General features: G+C 29.9%; 1 protein-coding gene and 2 pseudogenes across 1 annotated transcript; 1 reads left to right on the top strand and 2 right to left on the bottom strand.

The window, feature by feature from the left end:
* The first annotated feature begins 2,985 nt into the window (after window positions 1-2,985).
* On the top strand, window positions 2,986-3,996 carry LOC149054986 (uncharacterized). Its single transcript, XM_089229478.1, has one exon. It carries the CDS (start codon window positions 2,986-2,988, stop codon window positions 3,994-3,996), a length of 1,011 nt encoding a protein of 336 aa, XP_089085604.1.
* Window positions 3,997-14,833: 10,837 nt separating this feature from the next.
* On the bottom strand, window positions 14,834-16,200 carry LOC149054985 (uncharacterized; annotated as a pseudogene).
* A 5,048-nt stretch (window positions 16,201-21,248) lies between these two features.
* On the bottom strand, window positions 21,249-22,839 carry LOC149054984 (uncharacterized; annotated as a pseudogene).
* Window positions 22,840-23,705: the final 866 nt, after the last annotated feature.

The raw sequence follows: 23,705 nt of genomic DNA, 5'->3' as shown, positions 1-23,705 counted from the left end.
GCAGAAGTGCTACATTACATATTAAACTCTGAGATATCGTCTTACATTATTTACCAGTATTTTGAACTATATACTTGTGTGATCAAAGATTTTCTAGTCTACTTGTAATAAAAATAAACAGAGGAATCGCTTGGACGTAAATTACGACATGCGTTTAGCTATGAGCAACATTCATCCGAGAGTTGTAGAACTGGTCAAAGAAATGCAGTCACAAAAATTACACCAAGTACATTATTTAGTATAGTTATAGTATATTAATAGTTATATTAAATAATAATAATAGTAAAGTAATAAAATAATAAAATAAAAAATTGTGTATATTCATGTAAATGAGAAAAAAAAGCCCTTCCTAGTTTTCATTATATTTATGGTGGTTGTCCGCGATCTATACAATATTGTCGAATTGGTCCGTGGTAGTAAAAAGGTCGGGAAACACTGCCGTATATTATTCTGATTAATTTTGAATTTGTCATTTGATCATTCCAGAAGAGAAGAATGTAGAAATATAACAATAATTATAAAATATACTTACTATTTGGTTCTGTAAACAAATATATATTATTAAACAATATTAATTAAAAAATGGTCATTAATAATTATAATTATATATAATTTTGAAATTATCTTAAAATTGTATCTAATGTGATAGACCCTTTTTGTTTTGTCTACCAACTACCATTAATGGAAATATATAAAATATTAATATTGTCAAAAATACTATTGATATTTCTTGTTATCAATGTTCAAAGAGTTTTGTAGATGTTTACTTTTTTTTTTTATGGAATCTGCTTTATTTTGTATTTTATAGAAATATTAAAAACGATAGCAACAAAAAATTTAATTTTGAATGCTACGTTATTAGAAGAATAACTTTCTGTACTTGGTAATATTTATGAATGAACGTAACTCTTAATTCTGTGTTAGCGCCGAAATGGCAATTCTATAATTTTATCGTTTATATTATTATATTTGTTCTTATCATCGCTGCAGCGCGGTCGACGATGGTGTCTGGTGTCGTGTGCTGACCACCCAGTGTATGTGTGATAAATTCTATCATTTAATGGTTTTGTCACCTAATGTTGTTGTGTTCCCAGTGTTGGCGACACTGGCATTCTTCGTATTTTAAGTCTCATTCGTATAAATCACCGTTTTTTGTCGTTTCTTTTCCTTTTCTGACTTTGCATTGTCATGTTCTCCGTTCTCGTATTTGTCGTATTATATAAATTCCATGTTGTCAAATGGTCATTCTTTTGTTTTGTTCCTGCTATGAACCACGTTTTTGTTTTACCCATCATCATATCTCTAGTGAGTATCGTTCAAAAGACAATTTAGTTTCTCGTATTTAATTATTTCCTCGTTATAGGTTGTATTCGCTCATTCGTATTTGTTATTGGCATCTTCTCAACTTTTCCCGTTGTCACATTTTATGCTACTGCAGGCGTCATGTGTATGTTTGGTTCTAAGTTGTCTGCGTTGTGATAGGATCAAGTAGTCGCACGTGTGCGGGTTGTATTACCTTATATTTATTATTTTATGTCCCCGGCACGGTCGCGTGGATGAAATCAGCTACTTGACCTATCACCAGTGAGTTTGTATATTTATTATAATGGCCGACGGGCCTTAAAAGGTTAATTATATTATTATTAGTATTATTATTCTTTATAGTTGTATTTAGCATACTGTATATTTATTATTTGTATTATTCAGCCATATAGGCTGCATTGTATTGTTATAAGTATTCTGCCAGTTGGCATATATTTTGCATTAACCGCATAGGCATATTATGTATATTATTATTTGTATTTTTCTGCCACATAGGCGATACATTTTTTATATTATGTTATAAATCTATGTTCTTTAATTATATTGTACAATAAAATTTCATAGTTAATCAACACAAGTTTTTTATTAGTAATAACATTTAAGTAACTCAACAGCATCAATAGGCCATATTAAATTGCCTATCTCCTGAGCCGTGACAGTCTTCCCTAGTAAAATTATAGAAGGATAAACGCGAGCCAACATTTGGTGACCTCGACGTGATTGTTAGTTATATTATATTAAAACTTCACTTGTGTCGGTAACTGTTAATTTTTGTACTATTATACTGCCTTTATGCAATAAGCAGTGCTGTTATGTATTTTTAATTATTATAATATTGTAATTCGGTGGTAATCTTACCTATATTTTGTGACTTGTAAACGCACTACTCATCTTTGTTATCAAGTTTTGACTCTTAAGCCTTATATATATGTGCGCCATTCATGTATACAAAAAACATTAATTTTATTATTCATATTTGGTATTGATTATTAAAGTATTGTTGGTAAATTAAATTATTTTGTTAATCAAGTTCCTTTGTGAACATGTTACTAGTCTAGCATATACAAAAAAAAAATTATTTTATTATCAATTAGATCTCAATTATCTATTATACATTAAAGGCGTATCGTTTGTGGATATTATATGTTAATTAGTTCCATTACTAGTGCGTCATTTTATATTATTGTACAATTGTAAAATCTTCAACCTTCTATCAAGATAGGAGTCAACGACGAACGACTTCCGCCTGAGTTAACCAAGATGATCAACAAAAGAGATTCTGCCAAAAGGTCTATGGATGCAATTAAAACATTTATAGACAAGTATGACCCTGCTACCAAATCTCTGAACCAACTTCAAACTAGACTGGACAGTCTAATGCAATACATGTCCAAATATGAATCTTGTCAAGATGATATTGAAAGTCATGCAGCAGTTACGGTTGAAATGCTAGATCACAGAACTGGTGTTGATGATTTTTTCTGTTCACTTAAGGCTGAGATTTTAGATTTAGTTGAGCGCTATTCTAAGGCTCTATTCAACACCTCCAGTACACCATCGCAGCCTATCATTCGGGATTCCATGAAATTACCGTTCATTCCTGCTCCTACCTTTGATGGTGATCTACAAAATTGAGTATCATTCCTCGATGCATTCAATGCGATGTTTCATCACAACCAAGGATTATCTGATGTACAGCGTTTACACTATTTAAAATCTTGTCTGGTCGGTCCTGCTGCGGAAGTTGTGCGTACCATTCCTACAACTGATGTAAATTATTCCACAGCCTACAATGCTCTAGTTGAAAGATATGAGAACAAATCACTCATTATACAGTCGCATATACGGTCATTATTTCAGACACCACAAGTCCATAGACCTACTGCCAGCGAACTACGTCAGTTACACCACCATGTAGTATCCCAAGTTAATGCATTGCAGGCACTCGGTCAAAACATACATGAGTGGGATGCATGGTTGGTGACCTTATTATGTTGCCGATTAGATCCTACTACCGTTGGTGAATGGCAGCTGCTGCAAACATCAAAGGAACTCCCGAAATTTCGTGATTTGGAAAAATTTCTGGCAAATCGAGTTTCTGCTTATGAAGTCGGTGAGGTTGGTAACCGGTCCACCCAACTTAAACCACTTAGTGGCGAACGCTCAATGCAAAAAAAGGTTTTATTTGCCCATCAAAAGGACAACAGTCCATCTAAGGAAAGAAGATGCATAGTGTGTCCCGAACATCATCGATTAGCATTGTGCGAAAATTTCAATAAAATGTCCCTCACTGAACGCCAAGCCGTAGTCTTTAAAAACAAGTTATGTTATAATTGTTTATATCCAGGGCATCAGGTTCGCCAATGTCGTGGTGGCAACTGCAATAAGTGTGGAAAACGACACAACACTAAATTGCACAATGATAAACCGTACAACCAGCCTCCTTCAGCAAATGAACAGCCATCGTCGCCGCAAGGCCAATCTGTGGTAACCTATGTTGAGCAAGCTAACAACAATCCTATTGCTCAAAGAAAAATAATGTTAGCTACTGCAGTGATCAACTTAACAAATTCAACTGGTCAACAGATTGCATGTCGTGCCATACTGGATTCCGGGTTTTTAATTATTTGGACTCACGGTTCTCCTTGGCGCTTTCTTAGGATTGATGGCTGACATACCGGTTGTCACTGAACTTGAGTTGTTACGATGCGGCGGGTATTCCAGTGGTGACGGTGAAATAATGTCGTCAGCAGCGGCGGCGGCGGTTTCAACTGATTTGTTGAATATGTTGATCTTAACACAGTGAAATTGGGAAAACTAATACGTACGGTGCGCGGCGGCGGCGACGATTTGAATTGTCTCGTTTGATATGTCTATTAGATTATATCCGAGTATAGAGAAGCAGAGCGCGGCGGCAATGACAATTCTTTTTTGTACTGTTTGACCTTGGTCTTACACCACGTCTAGTCACATAGAAAAATCGTGTTGAATACTGTGTTCACGGGGCCTATTTACCGACTATCTCAGTTGTCGCCGTGAACATAAATGATGATTTTGTATATGCACCTTTTGGTGGTATTTGATGGTCTGACTTGTTGCTATTGGTGCGTGTTCGTCATGGTCGGCTTTGATGATGACACGCTGTATATTATAGTTACTGTTTGCGTATGTGAATTAGTAATAAGTCACTAATTAATATTGGTACACGCCGGTTCGTGACAAAATATCTGATGTACGACATCTGTTGTATGTGTTTGGCGCTTTGTGCCGGACACATACAACAAACATCTGCTTTTCGTACGCTCGGAGGCTTGTCGGTGTGCGTTGCTATGACTGATTCTTCGCATACTACTAGTCGCGCAAGTAATATAGATACATCTTTATTTTCTCGTTACAACTTTAAAAAAATTTCATTACAACATATTGTACTCTAATGTTATTTGATAATACTACTTTGATGATTGTATATATATATATATATATAATTTATATCTATATATAAAATATTTGATACTAATGCTATACTGACGTCCCGCTGAGATATCTAAACACGCATACGCATATACACGTAGATATACATAAGTGTCTCTGGGGCGTATGATTTCGCCAACCAATTATATTGTGTAGGACCTCAATAGCTGTATCGAAGGCCAAACTCCTAGCCTTTCCGAAATATCACCATAGTTGGAATTAGATATACGAAATATTAAATATAAAATCGTGGTATTGACAGGCGTATTTAGAGATATGATTAATGTCGTCGGGTTATTGAGATTACGTATCGCGAATAACCAGTATGTGGACCGACCAATCGCATGGGCGTGGGAAGCTGCGATATTAGAATAATACACGCGAGTAGTATATATATACCATTCCTGGCACAGTCCTTAAATCCATCAGTAAAAGATCACAAAGAAAACAATGTGCAAAAAGATCAGACAATTGAAATGCAATATACAATCGCAAAATATTTTTCATAATACTACTTATTAATAATTAAAATTGAAATGCAATAATTATTAAAATATTTTTCATAGAACTTATGATATTAATAATTGAAAATTGAATTGCAATATTCCCCAAAAAAAATTTAGTAATATGTTAATAACATCAGAAATATCATAACTAATATTCCTTCAATAAAATATCATAAATTAAATAATTGATATAAGTTCAGAATAACATCAGAAATGAAATAACGAAATGAAATCGAAAAATTTTGAAAATAAATAAATTGAAATACAAATGCAAAATAAAACTATCATTCAATTACATAAAAATATCATAAATGCCCATAACGCTCACCCGAATAAGGTGAGCGTCAAAAAATAGGAATGAACTAAAAAGAAAACAATGTGCAAAAAGATCAGACAATTATTAAAATTTGTTGTCTTGGCATGGGAGGTACAGATTCCGGTCACAAATTGCTTAGAATATAACTAAATAATCATAATTTTTTTAATAGAAATATTTCTATTAAAAATATCTTAATATATTATATTTAAATAAATTTTTTATAATTGTCAATAAATTCTAAACATAAATGTCCACATATAGGAGGATCATTATAGTTTTGAAACTTGTCATTGTTATACCACAGATTATCATCACCTAAATAATTTAAAATTTCAGGAGGAGGAGTACTCGAAAATGAATCAAAATATATTTTATAATTTTTTATTTTTTTCCATGCGGGTTGCATGGGTCCATGCAACCCAATGAGAGCCATTTTGAGTAGAAGTATTTAAATTAAATATCCCACATTCATTTAACCAAGGTTTTTCAGGTAATTCATTTATCATGAAACAACCTCTAAATTTTTTTATATTATTTCCAAATTTTATTATATCAAAATTACTTAACGGTTCGATATTTATATTTTTAACTTTACTCCAAAAAGTTGTATAACAACCTGGATAATTTTTAATGTTTTTTCTAAATGTTGATATATCGAAATTAATCATTTTTTCGATTTTTTTTTTTTATTTGTCTTCAATCCAGAACCTTTATTTTTTTCCATTTCTTTATTGTGTCGAATTATTTCCTCTTCTATTTTTTTCTTATGTTTACTATCTTTATAACTATCATACAATGCAATTAAAGCTGGAGTAGCTACTGCTGCAGCTTCTAGAAAAGGTAAAATTAATGGTAAAAATCCACCTTTAATTTGCTTCGGTGTGATCTCCAACCTTACTCCAGAATTTTTTTTCTTGGCATTTTTTAATTTATCTATTTGATTTTGATCTAAATAATATTTATTTTCTCCTTTATATATTTTATCACTAGCAATATGAATTGTTGCATTAGAATTTTTTTTATGAGCTTCAGCCAACTTTTTTTATGGTTTTCAGTTAATTTAAAATGCATTTTATTATACAAAATATTTATTTAAAAATATTAAATTTTATTCAAATATTAAATTCATTCCTAAATATCTCTAAGCTTGCATAAATAAGTACCTGATATTAATTTTTCTAATTTGTAATTAGATGTTTGCTTTTCATATGAAAACCCGCCGCTCAGATATGAGCTGCGGCTTTTCATATAATTAATTAAACTTTTTTTTATGGTTTTCAGTTAATTTAAAATGCATTTTATTATACAAAATATTTATTTAAAAATATTAAATTTTATTCAAATATTAAATTCATTCCTAAATATCTTTTTGTTTTCATTACATTTGCAGTTGTCAAAGCAGCAATTTTTTCATTCAAAGAACTATCAGAAGCATAAAATCATTCCATTGCTTTTTGTTGTAAATTTTTATCAGCGATATGTCTTGTTTTAGTATCTTTATGATCTTTATAAAAATAATCATGTTCTCTTGCATATTCGTCTAACTTGTTAATCGGGGGAAAATTTTCATCTAAATTTGTAAATGGTCCTAGATAATTATATCCAGGCCAATGTATCGGAGGTAATTTTGAACAATTTAAAAAATCATTAAAAAACCCTGAACCTTTTATAATATCCTTTGGTAAATGTGAAATATACGACATTAAGTATTCTACACCTTTAACGGGAATATCAATTATTTTTTCTATTTTTTTAATACAAAAATTAAGAATTTCAAGTTTTTCATCATGATAGGTGTTTTTTCCCGATCTTTCTGCAGATGATATAACATGTAGTCTGTCAATTAATTGTTTAATATTATATTCTAACTTATTTGTTGTTTCTTTTGGTAAATTTAGCAAAGATTGTAGTAAAATATATTCAACACCTTTTTTGGGAGTATCAATCAGTGTTTCCGTGTTTCGTTTAAACAAATGAACAATACCAAGTTTTTCATTATGAAAACTATAATTTTCCGCTATTTCTTCTGCTAATATAAAATATAGTCTGTCAATTATTTTTATTATATTATCGATATAAATAAATTCAATAGGATTATTTGTATATTTTATTAAACCTTCTCCTTTGGGTAAACTTTGTGATTCTTTCAGTGTTGGTGATTTATCTTTTTTTGATGTTTTTGGTTTATTTTCTTAAGTTTTTGTTGATGTTAGTTTAATTTTTTCCCAAATAGGTTTAATCATTTCATTATATTTAGCACTTCCACTTGATTTAGGTTTTCCTGTGTTAATATCATTATTTTGGTATATTGAATCTGTTTCAATTAATATTTTTTCAAAATTTTCAAAATCTTCTTTTGTATAAAATTCTGGTTTTGTAACATCTGTATGAGTTAATAATCTCCACATACCTGGGGTTAGTATATGGTTTTTTCCATTTAAAATTATATCATCAAAGTCAAATATTATAGGGTATTTTCCGATCATGAATTCATCAGTTTTACTTATATGATATATTCCAAATGGATTAACACCTTTAGCTTCATTTGGTAAAGTTGGTAAATATTTTTGCGCATTTTCACCTAATATTATTATATTTTTAGGCATAGGAGATTTATTTGTTGTTATTCGTGGAGAACTTTTAGGTGTTTTCATATTATCTTGATCTTCTGTTAGTCGTAATAATTCTGGATTACGAGGTTTATAAGGAGTAGGTATTATCATCTTTTGAATATCATTATCGGTTTTAATAGCAACCTCTTTAACATCATTAACAGATGATTCAACATTTGATAAGGCTTTTAATATTGGTTCATAATGTTTTACTTTTTCTTCTGATGTATATTTATCGTTTAAAACTGTTTTTCTATAGTTATTTTGTAAATTTTTTTTAAGATTAATTATTGATCAAGAAGATGATAATACTAGAAATCCTTATATTTCTAAACTATTACATTCACCAAGTTGGTTAGAACTTTGTAGAATAGCTAATGATATGATAATTACAACAGGTAATTATAGACATCGTTTTCTAGAAGATGTTAAGGTTGTTCAAGATTTAGGAAATATTAAAATGTGTAAATTTTTTATGGGATCTTAATATTAAATTAAATAAATCGACTATATGTTTCACCTTGTTTTTAAATGACATGAGTTAAAGGAAGTGATATCTATAATACAACAGACGAGAGGTGGGATAGTAAGTAGGTCAACTCTTATCTGTTTTTAAAAGTATATTTTTAATAGAATAATTTTTATTAAAAATTTGAATGTAAAAAAAAATAATATCCTCTATAATAAAGAATGGAAAGTTTAAATAAAATTGATTCCTTAGTTAAAGGAAATGTTAATATTAATAAAATGGATAACAAAAAAACATATCCTAACAAAACTTGTGATAAATGTAACTTAACAATTACTTACAAAAATTGGTCTAGACATTTGAAATCTATTCGTCATCAAACAAATGATGTAGATCAAACAATTAAACCTAAATTTAATAAAATGTACAATAAAATTCCAACAAACCCAATAAGAATAAAAAAAGAAAGAATACCAAAACCACAACAACAAATAAGATTAAAAAAAGAAAGAATACCAAAACCACATAAGGTTATTAATTTTAGTGCAAAAATGTTTGAAAAGAATGATAATCGACCTATTCTAAAAATTGAAGAAACTACATTTAAAAGTAGATTACAAACTTATGTTATTGAAAATAACATGGGTATTAAAGATCCACAAGTGTTTTTAAATCGTTTAGATAACCCAATAATAGGACGCATTAAACATGAATTAAAAGAAAGATTTAAAAGTAAATATTATGATGTTAGCTATATATAAGAAAGGTAAATCTGAAGAAGATATGATATATAAAGAATGTAATTTTAAAACACAAAATGAAATTTTAACAAAAAATTCTTACTTAAATGAGTTTTATACAAATGTAAAAATTAAAATTGTAAATGAAATAGAAGATTTTGTAATGAAAGAATCTCAAAGACTTGATCAAATTTTAAGTTTGGGAATAAATATAAATAAATATGTTCCTTTTAAAGGTTCTTCATATATTCCATTACCTGAAGATATTCAAAATAAACACGCTGTTATAAATGTTCAAAATGAAGATGATAAATGTTTTCTTTGGTCAATAATCTCTGCTTTACATAGTAAAGATGTTAAAAAAGATACACAAAGAGTATCTAAATATAAAAAATGGCAAAATGAATTTGATGAAGAATTAAAAGGTATTCATTTTCCAGTAAAATCTACAGACGTTCCAAAATTTGTTAAAAAAACAGATGATATTTCTATTAATATTTACTATCTAGAAGAACAAGGACAATATACACATATAATTTTACCACTAGAAATAACAAAAATTGAAAAAAACTAATCATATAGGTTTGTTGTATTTAAGAGAGGATAATGAGAATAAAGGTCATTATTGTTGGATTAAGGATTTATGGAAATTAGTAGGAAGTCAAATGACAAAAGATGGTCATAAAAGATTTTTATGTAAAATGTGTTTAAATAGTTTTGATACAGAAAATAAGTTAAATGAACATAAACATTATTGTGGTAATAATAAAGCTGCTAAAATGATTCTACCAGAACCTTTTAATAAAACTTTAGAATTTGAGAAGTATAATCATTCTTTAAGAATCCCTTTTGAGATTATTTTTGACTATGAATGTACACTCGTACCAATATACACTTGTCAACCAAATGATAAAGAGTCTTTTACAAAATGTTATCAGAAACATATACCTAATAATTTTTGTTACTATATTAAATATAGTAATGGTGATTATAAACCTCCTGTAGTATATTCTGGTCCAAATGTAGCTCAAGAATTTTTAAGATGTATGTATGATGAAGAAATAGCTATTTCAGAAATATATGATAAAATAGTTCCAATGGAATTGATGACTGCAGACCAAAAAAATAATTTTAATAATTCTAACAAATGTCATATATGTGAAAGATTATTAAGTGAATTACCTCCAAGGTTAGAGAAAAAATTAAAAATCTTTGTTAATGCTATTGAATATTATAAACAATATAATGATGATGAAAATATTAAAAAATATCAATATCTAAGGAAAAAAGAAATAAAAAATAATAACATTAATATGAGAAAAGTTTGCGATCATGATCATTTGACTGGTAAATATAGAGGGGCGGCTCATTCTATATGTAATCTTACTTATCAAAACCCTAAATTTATTCCAATCGTTTGTCATAATCTATCAGGTTATGATGCTCATCTATTTATAAAAGAATTTGGGAATGATAACAATGATATAAAATTAATTCCAAATAATGAGGAAAAATATATTTCTTTTTCAAAAATTATAAAACGTACAAAAGTGATCAAAGATGAAGAAACAATATTAACAACAGTATTAAGATTTATTGATTCATTTAAATTTTTACCAAGTTCTTTAGATAAACTAGCAAATAATCTTGAAAAACATCTTGAAAAACATCAATTTAAAGAACTTAGTAAATATTTTTCTGAAGAAAATTTAGATTTAGTTACTAGAAAGTTAGCTTATCCTTATGAGTATATGGATTCTGAAGATAAATTTAATGAAACATGTTTACCACTTATAGAAAAATTCTATAGTTCTCTCACCGATAAAAATATAACCAAAGAGGAATATGAAAACTCACAAAAAATTTGGAAAGTATTTAATATACAAAATCTTCGTGAATTCACCAGTTTATATAATAAGATTGATGTTTTACTATTAACAGATATAGTGGAAAATTTTAGAGACATTTCTTTAAAAAATTATAAATTATATCCTCTGTGGTATTACACTACACCAGGATTTGCGTGGGATAGCATGTTAAGAATGACAAAAGTAAAGCTAGATTTATTAACAGATATCGATCAAATATTGATGTTTGAATCCGGAATAAGAGGGGGCTTATCTCAATGTAGTCAAAGATATTCAAAAGCAAATAATAAATATATGGGAGATAAATTTAAAGAAAATAATGAATCAATATTTTTACAATACTTGGATGCAAATAATCTTTATGGTTGGGCAATGAGTAAATATTTACCTACTGGAGATTTCAAATGGGTTGATAATCTGAATGATTTTGATGTAATGAATATTTCTGATAAATCATGTAAAGGTTATATTTTAGAAGTCGATTTATCTTACCCTAAAGAACTTCATGATCTACATTCAGATTTCCCTTTAGCACCAGAAAGACATTTTGATGACAAACAACTCCCAAAATTATTAACAACTTTGTATGATAAGAAAAAATGTATAATACATTATGAAACACTAAAATTATATATTAAACTAGGTTTAAAGATAGAGAAAATTCATAGAGTATTAGAATTTAGTCAATCTCCTTGGTTAAAAGTGTATATTGATTTCAATACTAATCTTAGATCAAAAGCTAAGAATGAGTTTGAAAAAGAATATTTCAAATTAATGAACAATAATGTTTATGGACGTACTATGATGAATGTGAGAAATCAAGTTGATATAAAATTATGTTCTAATGTTTCAAAACTAGACAAATTAATTGCGAGACCAAATTTTGATAAAAGAACAATTTTTACAGAGAATTTAGCTGAAATCCATATGAAAAGATGTCAAATATCTTTCAAACAACCAATATATATAGTAATGTGTATTTTAGATTTAATTATGATTTTTATTATAATATAATAATGAAAAAATATGGAAATAGAGTTAGATTATTATATACAGATACAGACTCACTAATATTAGAAATAAAAACTGATGATTTCTATCATGATATAAATGTAAAGATAGATAATAAAGATAGATCATTAATTGATGATTATTTTGATACATCAGATTATTCAAAAGATAATATTTATGGTTTACCTTTAGTTAACAAAAAAGTCTTTGGTAAGTTTAAAGATGAGTTAAACGGAAAAATTATGACTGAATTTATAGGTTTAAGATCCAAATTATATTCACATCGAATCTTAGATACTGAAAAGGAAATTAAAAAATCTAAAGGCGTTAAAAAAAATGTTGTGGAAAATAAAATATGTTTTAATGACTTTGAAAATTGTTTACTAACAAAAAAATCAAAATATGTTAAACAAAATTTATTCAGAACTAAGCTGCATGATATTTTTACTGTAGAACAAAACAAAAAAGCTTTAAGTGCTTATGATGATAAAAGATTTATTTTGGAAAATAGTATTGATACATTAGCTTGGGGATATTATAAAACAAATATAGATAGAAATGATTTTGTAAGCCATCTCAATACATTAATTAAAAATCAAAATAAAAAAGATTGAAAATATAATATATTAAAATATTTTACGATTGTATATTGCATTTAAATTTTCAATTATTAATATCATAAGTTCTATGAAAAATATTTTAATAATTATTGCATTTCAATTGTCTGATGTTTTTGCACATTGTTTTCTTTGTGATCTTTTACTGATGGATTTAAGGACTGTGCCAGGAATGGTATATATATACTACTCACGCGTACGCTTTTGCACGACTCGGCCATGGACACATACTTATCTTATCGATAGGAGAGGAAACACAGGGAGTAGGACTATCTGGACTATATAGGAGAGTTCCGATTAGACCCAATTCAGACGTGAGCCACCAGAGTCAGAGCAAGCACCTTCACGCCAGACACCAGTCCAATTTAATTATTCGGACTTAGAATATTTTGCAATTAAATCAGTTGTGCAGTAAAAAGTGTTTTATTTACATAGTAATCAAATAAATATCTAATAATTAATCACAAATTAAGTTGTTATACTTATTACACTCAATCCATCTACCTCAACACCAGTTGTTTGTCCTCCTGTATGCTGGGACGCTACACTAATGGTCACACTTGTTTATAAGTTATAGCTTTTGAAAAAGTTTATTTTATGTTTCCCAATAGACCAATAAAACAAAATAGAGAAAGAAATAAAAAGGGAGAAACTAGTTGAATTTTGTACGGACAGAGCTCCAGCTATGCTAGGAAGTAGTCCAGGTCTTGCAACATTAGTAAAAGAAAAGATCTGTCAACTTTAACGACTGACACGTCATTCATCGGAAAGCGTTAGCTACAAAAACATTACCAGAATAATTAGCTTATGTTTTGTGACTAGCAATGAAGTTAGTGAACTTTGTGAAAAGTAAAGCACTTAACAGTTAACACACGTATTTAAAAAAAAAACTTTTTTGTTGAATTGGACTACGAATACGACACATTTCTTTTTCATACAGAGGTTCGCTGGGTTTCAATAGGAGATATGCTAAAACGGTTGTATGAACCATTGACATAATATAAATTATATTTATATTATGTCAATGGTATGAACTAAAAGAAGATATGATAATATTTTTAAACGAGAAGTATTCAGAGTTGCTTGAAAAATTTTGTGATTTGAAATTTGAATTACAACTTGCTTATTTAGTAGATATTTTTGAAACTTGAATAACCTTCATTTGCCACATCAAGGTTCAGGACACAAAACCTTGGAAGTTAGAGCAAACTTTTTTATATTTGAAGATGAAATTCGCGCATTAATATGCAAAATTAATCTATGTATGAATAAAATCGATAATAATAATTATTCAGCAATTCAGACTATCCAAACTCTTATTAACGACGATCAATACGATCTTATAAGAATTGAAATTCAACCTGATATAAAAGAACATAGGTATGGAAAAATGTATATCTGAATTTACTTGCTACTTTCCGCAATGGAACGAAGTTAACATTCTGGGACGGCGCGAGGGGGGTGGCAATCGGGGCAGTTGCCCCGGGCCCCGCGATTTTGAAATTATAATCAAGGCCCCTCAGTTCTTACATGATACTTTATACTGTTCAGAGATTAGTTATAGTGCGGCCATTGAAACTAGAAGCTTGACGGTCACACGCCCAAGTGGCCGTTTTTCATTAGGGCTACGAAGAATACTTTCCCGCGTAAAATAATTTCAAACACATTTACACTTGTTGTATATACCTATTTCACAGCTACTCGTTTGGTACTCGCGCTTATCGTATATTCTTACGTGGGGCTACGTCGGGCCTTTACTATAAAGACATAGCCACTTTATATTTTTGTAATACACATTTTTTACTAATTTATTATCACGTTATAAAAATAATAATATAATAATGATAACATTTAAAATATTTACAATTGTTTTCGAATTTTAATAATAATTATAAAACTATTCATCGTCGTCGTCGTCATTATCGTCGCTCGAACTGCTGTCATCTGGATAAATTGTTAAAATAATCGGCTCTAATATTTCGTCCCTCAGTCCTGCTTTATAGAAATCTTCTTCTTGAATTTTCACGCAATGTTCTGCACATTTGGCCCAATCATCAGCAGTTACCGCATCAATTTCTTTATGGACAAGCACCTCAACATCAGCAATTTTAAATGTTGAGTTTTTTTCAGCAACTCTCCCTTTAAATTGTTCCCAAATTAATTCTATGGGATTATACTGACAGTGGTAAGGCGGAACTTCATGCCCCATTTGTTGTGTCAATTGATCTAACTTATAAATTTTTCCACGCGGCATCGCAAGTTTGACTTTCGCCCGTAATTCATCTAGAGTTTCTACGGGAGAAAAGTCTATATTTTTTTCGCGCAACTATTGTTGAACATCCGCCTTCCTACTATTTGACTTCGGGAAGTCCTCGAGTAATGCAGAATGATATGACGCGTTGTCCATAACAATAACGATGGGCTCCTCCAAGTTCTTTAACATTTGAAAATACCAATTTTCAAAGATTGTAGCATTCATCTGTGAATGATAATCTTTGGTATTGCCAGAGCTACAACGAAAAATTAACTTTGCATCTTTGACAAAACCAAAGGAAGGAGACCCAGCGTGACAAATTATAAGGCGACTGCCTTTCCTGTAGCACTTTTAGGCCCTCTGTATTTTCGTGGTTTTGCCAAATATATCCTCGAGTATGATTTTGGTTAACCCAGGTCTCGTCTAAATAGACTATTGGTCGAGTATCACCATTTATACGAAGCTCGTTCATTCTACGTAAAAATTTTACGCGCGCTGCTTCTATGTCCGACCGTTCCATTAGAAATTTTCGACCGTCATTACACCTTTTATATTTAAAATTTAGTTTTTTCAAAATAATTTTTACTGATGATTTCGATCCCCGGTAATTAGTTTTTTCTCGCAATGCTGCTAAAATGTTTGTACTTGTTGGAAATTCTCCCTTGTCATAAAAGCTGTGAACCACCTTTCTGACCACTTCACTGTCGAAATCGTCAAGATCAGTGATAGGTTTGTTACGACTGTAACGTTCTCTAGGTGACCGAAATTTTATATCTGTAGAACTTCCGACACCTAACTCTTCTTCAACACCAAGAAATATAGTTTTGCTCTCCTTACAAATTCTCTGTACAGTAGACCGACTTACCCCACAAGCATCTGTCGTGCGCTCTTGACATAGTCGGAAAAAATTTGCCACTTCCGGTTGGTCTTCTTTACTGACCAACATTTTAAAATAATTGTACACGTTGTATATAGTTTTTTTGGTTTGAGAATTTATATCTGGCCGGATCGACATTTCAATTGAACAATATACGCACAAAAATGGTGAAAAACTACAAAAAAACAAAAATGTACAAATAAATAGTAAGAAATTCGTAACAAACTTAGTTCAAATTATAACAACTAGAACACACAAGACACAAAATACATGTTACACGAAGCAATGAGGTCCAGTGACTAACATAAAGGTCATACAGCAGATGGTTTAATGGTTAGAGGTTTGTATTAAAATCTACAGGTATTCGGCATACGGTCACACAATAGTTGACTATTATCATTGATTTTAGAATATACAGATAAGCAGTACTGTATATTATAACGGCGACCAGTTTTGCGACGGCAGCCACAACAGAGCGCTGTAGTCGCTGACGGCAAAGGTGGTGTTCCCCGTCTTAGTATGAATAGCGGGAAGTGGTTACATCGTCATTCGTCAGCCGCGGCGTAATCATGAGTATATTTTTATAAACTCAAGTTATGAAACGTAATCGTATGGGCCCGTTAATTTATCATTATCAATATCATTGCATTATTATTATTGTATTGTCCGGACGGTTCGGGCGATCACAATTTTATATTATTATCCTAATCGTCGTTGTGCTGACATTATTCTAAAATATAAAAAATAGTATATTCTAAAATAAATGCTATTATACATGCGTTATAGGCTATTGTATATTCCCCCCCCCCTCCGAATTGTAATTCAACTATAATACGTATCGAAAACTATAATCACAACACTACGTAGCAACGCATTCTACTGATTATTTACAATAGAATGAGAACCACTTTTCGTGAGCCGGATTACAACCTAACATAATATTCACTATATTCATTTCGAAAAAAATATAGCGCAGCTGCACAAACAACCAAAATATTTAGTACCCCTGGTTAACACGAAAACGGCCACTAGGGTGCGTAACCGTCAATCTTCTAGTTTCGCTGGCCACACTATAGTTTCAATAATATGTAATTATTGCAAGGGGCCCCCCAAATCCTAGCGCCGTTCCTGAATAACAGTGTTCAAAAAATAATTCCAAAACCTTTTTGTGCAAAAGTTGAAGAACACCCAGAATATCTTCAAGATGCTGTCATCGAACTGCAAAACGACTCTGCTGTAAAAATATGTTTGATTCTGGTATGAACCTTGACAAATTTTGGTGCAGAAGTGCAACATTACATATTCAACTCTGGGAAATCGTCATACATTATTTAATAGTATTTTCAACTATATAGTTGTATGACCAAGGATTTTCAAGTCTACTTGTAATAAAAATAAACTGAGGAATCGCTTGGACGTAAATTACAGCACACGTTATAGTATATAAATGCATTTTACTATACACAATGCAATTTCAAAACATTTAATTGATTAATAGTGCCCATATACTTTTCATACTAAAATGCTATTAACATAATTCAAAATAATGTCGTTATTGATTTAATGTCAATAACAATTATATAGGTAATATTTGTAATATTAAACTTTTATAATAACTGACAATGTCTAAAAAAACGCAATGGTCACATCTAATATGGTAAATTCATCATACAGTGTTAATATATAATTAAAAATTTTAACCAATTAAATTTCAATATTTATAAATTAGATTACAACAACGTATTATAATGGATCTTACAAAAATAAACATTAATAAAAAAAAAAAAAAACCAGGAATCTGAAGAACTCAATAAACAGTTCAAGTAATTGCAGAATATATTCAAAAAGTTAATAAAATTGATACATTAGGCTAATTCTTCAGATTTTTCATCGATCTTTCATATTGAGCTCAAGTTGTATCACAGACTTACTAGCTATAAGGAATTAAGATATACACCCATGCTACACTCATCACATCTTCTGAATTAGAAGATTTTCAATACATAATATATATGTATTTTATAACATAATATTGCATTAAAAGTGAATAACATATGGAAAAATATCTTTACTATTTTTCTAAATCTTTGAACACCAAAATAACCTGTCTTACTTTGTTTTTTGTTAATGTATCTCAAATACCTACTTTGAATAATTGTTTAAGGTATTCTTAATTTTATCAGCAATTAAACTAACTAGGTGTAATTTTTTAATGACAAATTACCCCAAATGTGAAAAATAGAATTATCAGAATCTCACATTTTAAATGATACGTTTCACAGAAAACAACTTTGGTTGTTCTTGTAGAATGTAACGAAAAATATATTGATAATACGTACCAAAAAGGACTGAAAACAATAATGTTTATTTAACTTACAACTCTTTAAGGTATATCTATTTTCATAAATAGATAATATACATATTTGCTATTCATAATTATAAAAATTCTAGAATTAAAGAAATATAGTAATACAAATTGCTATAAAGTGTATTCTAATTTTAATGACTAATTTATCATATTATATATTGCGATACAGTGAATTCAATCAATTAAATAAAACTAGCTATCTAAATTAGTCAAAACGATATCTTGACACCTACAGTAGTTATTTTGGACTAGTTCGATAATCCAGATATAAAATTAATATTCTCCCGGAGTAGTTTAATATGCTTAATTGTTAAACAGAATTAAATATTTTTTTTTACAGAATGTAATTTTGTTATGAATTTATGACATGAAGAAAATAAGAAATTGGGAACGTGCGTCGACATTTATTTTGGTTTGTGTTTTTAAGTGATTTTTTTTTAAACCTAGTCGGACTTTGTCAGGAATATGTCATGGGATAAGAAATATGATGATTGATGATAGTTATATTAAATATTGATTCACTGAAATTTAAATAAATTGAGAAATAAGATCTCTGTGTGGGATTTGCACTGTTGTGATTAGTATAATGATGCTTTGAAACCAGCAAAGCTACAGCAGCATTTGCATACAGTTCATCCTACTATCAAAGACAAACCACCCGAATTTTTTGAAGGAAAATGTAAAAACTTAAAGAATACGAAACTTGGACCAGTGGGGCAAGTGTCACATTGTCACAAGTACTAACTGCATCATTTGAAATCTCCCGATTGATTGTTAAGTCAAAGATTAGCAATAAAGTTAATGAATTTTGTGAAAAGTAAAACACTTAACTGTTAACACGCGTATTTAAAAAAAACATTTTTGTTGAATTGGACTCCGGATACGACACAATATTATTTTTTCATACAGAGGTTCACTGGCTTCCAATATGAAATATGCTAAATGGTTGTATGAACTAAAAGATGATATGATAATATTTTTAAACGAGAAATATTCAGACTTTCTTGACAAATGTTGTGATTTGAAATTTGAATTTGCAGTAAAAGTGTTTTATTTACATAGCAATCAAATAAATATATAATAAATTAACCACAAGTCAAATTATTATACTTATTTCCCTCAATCCATCTACCTCAACACCAGTCGTTCGTCCTTCTGTATGCTGGAACGCTACAATAATTAATATGCATATTTTCTATAGAAAATACATCGAAAGTACGTACTTTTAAAGACTGAAAACAATAATGTTTAATTAACTCACAACTCTTTAAGTATATCCATTTTTCATAAATTGATAATATGCATATTTGCTATTCATAATTATAAAAATCCTAGATTTTAAGAAAAATAGTCATTCAAATTACTATAAAGTGTGTTCTAATTGTAATAACTAATTTATCATATTATTTATTACGATACAGTGAAGTCATTCAATTAAATAAAACTACCTATCTAAATTAGTCAAAACGATATCTTGACACGTACAGTAGTTATTTTGGACTAGTTCGATAATCCAGATATAAAATTAATATTCTCCCGGAGTAGTTTAATGTGCTTCATTGTTAAAAAGAATTGAAATTTTTTTTGTATAGAATGTAATTTTGTTATGCATTTATGACATGAAGAAAATAAGAAATTGTTAACGTGCGTCGTCATTTATTTTTTTGCTTATCGACAAGGTATACAATTTAAGTGATCTTTTAATTTATGAATTTTAAAAATTAGTTTTCAGGGTCCTTTTCTTCGATTTATATTACAAATTATAATTTTTTTTTTTTTTAATAGTGAAAAACATCACAACTTTTTGAGGAACCGTATAATATTATAAGGTGTATACGGTTACACCAATTTACCGTAATATAAGGTTATCTTATCGTTGTTGCTGCCGATTAGTGTCATTAGATCATGACTACCAATAAGAGTGTTCCACTTTGTTCGATTTGTTGCATATCTGCGTATCTTGTTTAGTTTGATTCCTTATACATTTTTGTAAATCATTATTGTGATTATAGTGCGGTCCACGGAAAGTAGGCCGCGATCGTCACGCTCCTACTGGCCGTTTTACGGTATGGGTCTCCAAACGTTTTCCCGCCTAATATAATTTCAAATCGTGTAACCGTGTGTTCACCAATTTAGGGAACACTGAATTTCTCGGCCGGATTATGTTGGAATAAATCGAAATTTTTTTTACAAGCAAGTGGTATATATAATATAAATACACATTTTCAGATAAATTTCAAAGTTCTAAGCCTCTCAGTACATGCATGCGTAAAGCAACTTATTATTTTTTAATAGCAACTGGTAGTTCTGACCATGGCTCCAAAACCAAAATTGACTGAATGAGAGCCATTCAAATTTTAATAAATAATACTTATTTACAATGTATTATAAAATGCATAAAATCATTTATAATTATTTATTATTGCTAACTATTTTAATATTTCTTTTATACGTGTTATAATTTTAACATAATATGGATATAAAATTATTTGATTAAAATTGATTACAACTGTATACGTAAAAATATTCAAAAAGTAACCCATAATAAATAATTATATATGGTTTTTTGCATATTATAATGAATTTTAAAAATGTATCATTTATTAAAATTTGAAAGGCTCTCATCCAGCCAATTTTGGTTTTAGAGACATGGTTAAGTGGTCAAAATAACTTAAAAAAATTCAGTCTATCCGAATTTTGTATCAAAAATACCAGTTGCTATTAAAAAAAAATAAGTTGCGTTGCGCATGCACGTATCATAGTTAAAAATTAAAAATTAATTTGAAAATGTGTATTTATATACTATTAGCTTGTAAAAAAAATCGATTTATTCCAACAGTCTCAGGCCGAGAAATTTAGTGTTACCTAAATTGGTGAACATACGGTATAATCGAAAAAAAATATAATAATAAAGTAAACATAAGACTATTGTTATATCTTTTGTTTTTTTTTTACACTTTTTATAATAAGAAAAGTCAAATATAATAATAAAAATATATATTTACACATAGTTACAAAGTCACCGTAGTAATAAAAATTAATTAGGTAATTCGTCGTCGTCGATTTCGTCTTCATCAGTCGAACTGTCATCGGGATTTATTGTAAGTATGATGGGCTCTAATATTTCATCCCTTAACCCTTCCTTTATGTAATCTGCATCTTGGAGTTTATTGCAATGTTCGCCACATTTTGTCCAAGCCTCTTTGGTGATCTCATCTAAGGCATTATTTACCAACACTTCGACATCTGCCATTTTGAAGGTGCTGTTTTTTTTGGCGACTTCACCCTTGACTTGTGCCCAAATCAACTCAATTGGGTTGTACTGACAGTGGTAAGGTGGGAGTCTTATCACTTCATGACCCATTTGTAATGCGATTTCATCAAGTTTATATTTTTTTTCTTTAGGTATGGCCATTTTAACTTTTTCTCGAAGTTCACACAATGTTTCTACGATGAATATGGAATACATTTTTTTTCAAGCCATTTTTGGACGTCTGCCTTTCGCGCGTTTGCCCTTGGGTAATCTTCGACTAAAACAGAATGGTAGGAAGCATTGTCCATTACCACAACACATGGTTCTTCTAAATTGGCCAACATTTCAACAAGCCATTTTTCAAAAATGTCCGCGTTCATTTGCGAATGGTAGTCTTCCGTACTACCCGATTTACATCGAAAGACCAATTTCGAATTGTTCACAAATCCAAATGAAGGTGAACCAGCGTGGCATACAATGAGTCAAGCACCCTTTCCAATTGGTACTTTGAGTCCTTCGGTGTTTTCTGGATTTTGCCATATGTAACCTTGCGTATGATTCTGGTTTACCCATGTTTCATCCAGGTAAACTACCGGCCTTGTGTCATTATTCTGTCTCAATTCGTACATTTTTCTTAAAAATTTTACACGGCAAGCAACGATATCATTTCTTTCCATTAGAAACCTACGCCCATCATTACACTTCTTGTACTGGAAGTTCAAATTGTGTAAAATACGTTTTACTGATGTTTTTGAGCCAGGGTAATTAATTTTTTCTTGCATCGCCACTAATATTTTTGCGGTCGTCGGAAATTCACCTTTATCATAAAAACTATGTATAGTTCTTCTGACAACTTCGTTGTCAAAATCGTCAAAAGAACTCATTATTTTTACACGTTTATAACTTTTCCTAGGAGACTTGAAAACGATTTTGTTAGAAGGTCCGACTTCAAGTTCCTTTTTTGCTTCAGAACAAACTTTTTTTACACAAGCGAGACTCACGCCACATGCTTTAGCAGTCACTTCACGGGTTTGTTGAAAAAAATCTGAAAGTTCTGGCTTACCTTTATCCGTAGCTAACGTCTTGAAATAATTGTACACATGGAAAATCACTTTCTTCGTTTGAGAATGGATATCTTGATTGAATGCCATTTTAAAAATATGTATTGTTAAAAATGTTAGAAAATTGCGAACTTCGATTGTATAATGCAACTAATAACAAGCCGACAAAAAATTCAAACTTTAAAACCCGCGTTAATTATAAAATAAAAGTTGTTGTTAACACAGAAAATATTATAACGCAAACAACGGTAGAACTTTTACAAAGATTAAAGCATAACCTATAACCACACAAAATGATTGTTATTTATTGTGATAACATACCGAGTCAACACGTTGAAATACTGCCTGAAAACCATCTGTATTACAATAAAATAATAATAATAATAATAATACTCCCAAACGGAGAACCCCTGGTTCTACTAAAAACGGCCGGTAGGCGCGTGACGATCACGGCCTACTTTCCGTGGACCGCACTATAGTAATTATATATAGGTATTGTGTTGAAATTTAGTATTTCAAGGTGGCCGGTATGTTCGATATGCTCATCGTTTATCACGAATATCTCCGATAAGGCGTAGATATTCTCACTATAGTACCTGATCTACAGTAGTAATACGATCGGCGTACCGAACATATCGCGCTCTCTGCCCGAAGGCAGTATGTAATATATGTAATATTGATTAATTAAAGATTTTAAGTGAACCAGTGTATAAAAAAAATTTGAAGCCGTTCATTGATTCAAATCATTGTTTTCATTGCAAGTAACACACTTTTTTAAGTTTATAAACTCTACAGTAGTAATGAGTGATACTATTTTCGCGACGATCATAGTTATGTAAATTGCAATCGTTGCTTATATAGTTATATATTTATACTTTATGTCACCGATTAATACCGGTTTTGGATATTGATTCAGTATTTATTCGTTTGATTACCACGCAGTAAATTATTAAAGA

The sequence above is a fragment of the Diuraphis noxia genome, unplaced genomic scaffold (assembly GCF_037042655.1).
Source record: "Diuraphis noxia isolate RWA-SAM2 unplaced genomic scaffold, SU_Dnox_SAM2 contig0005, whole genome shotgun sequence".
Lineage (NCBI taxonomy): Eukaryota > Metazoa > Arthropoda > Insecta > Hemiptera > Aphididae > Diuraphis > Diuraphis noxia.
This window is presented reverse-complemented; position numbering and strand designations above follow the sequence as displayed.

Coding starts and splice junctions, on each gene's coding strand:
- LOC149054986 (XM_089229478.1), top strand. CDS start 2,986: ATGTTTCATCACAACCAAGGATTATCTGATGTACAGCGTTTACACTAT.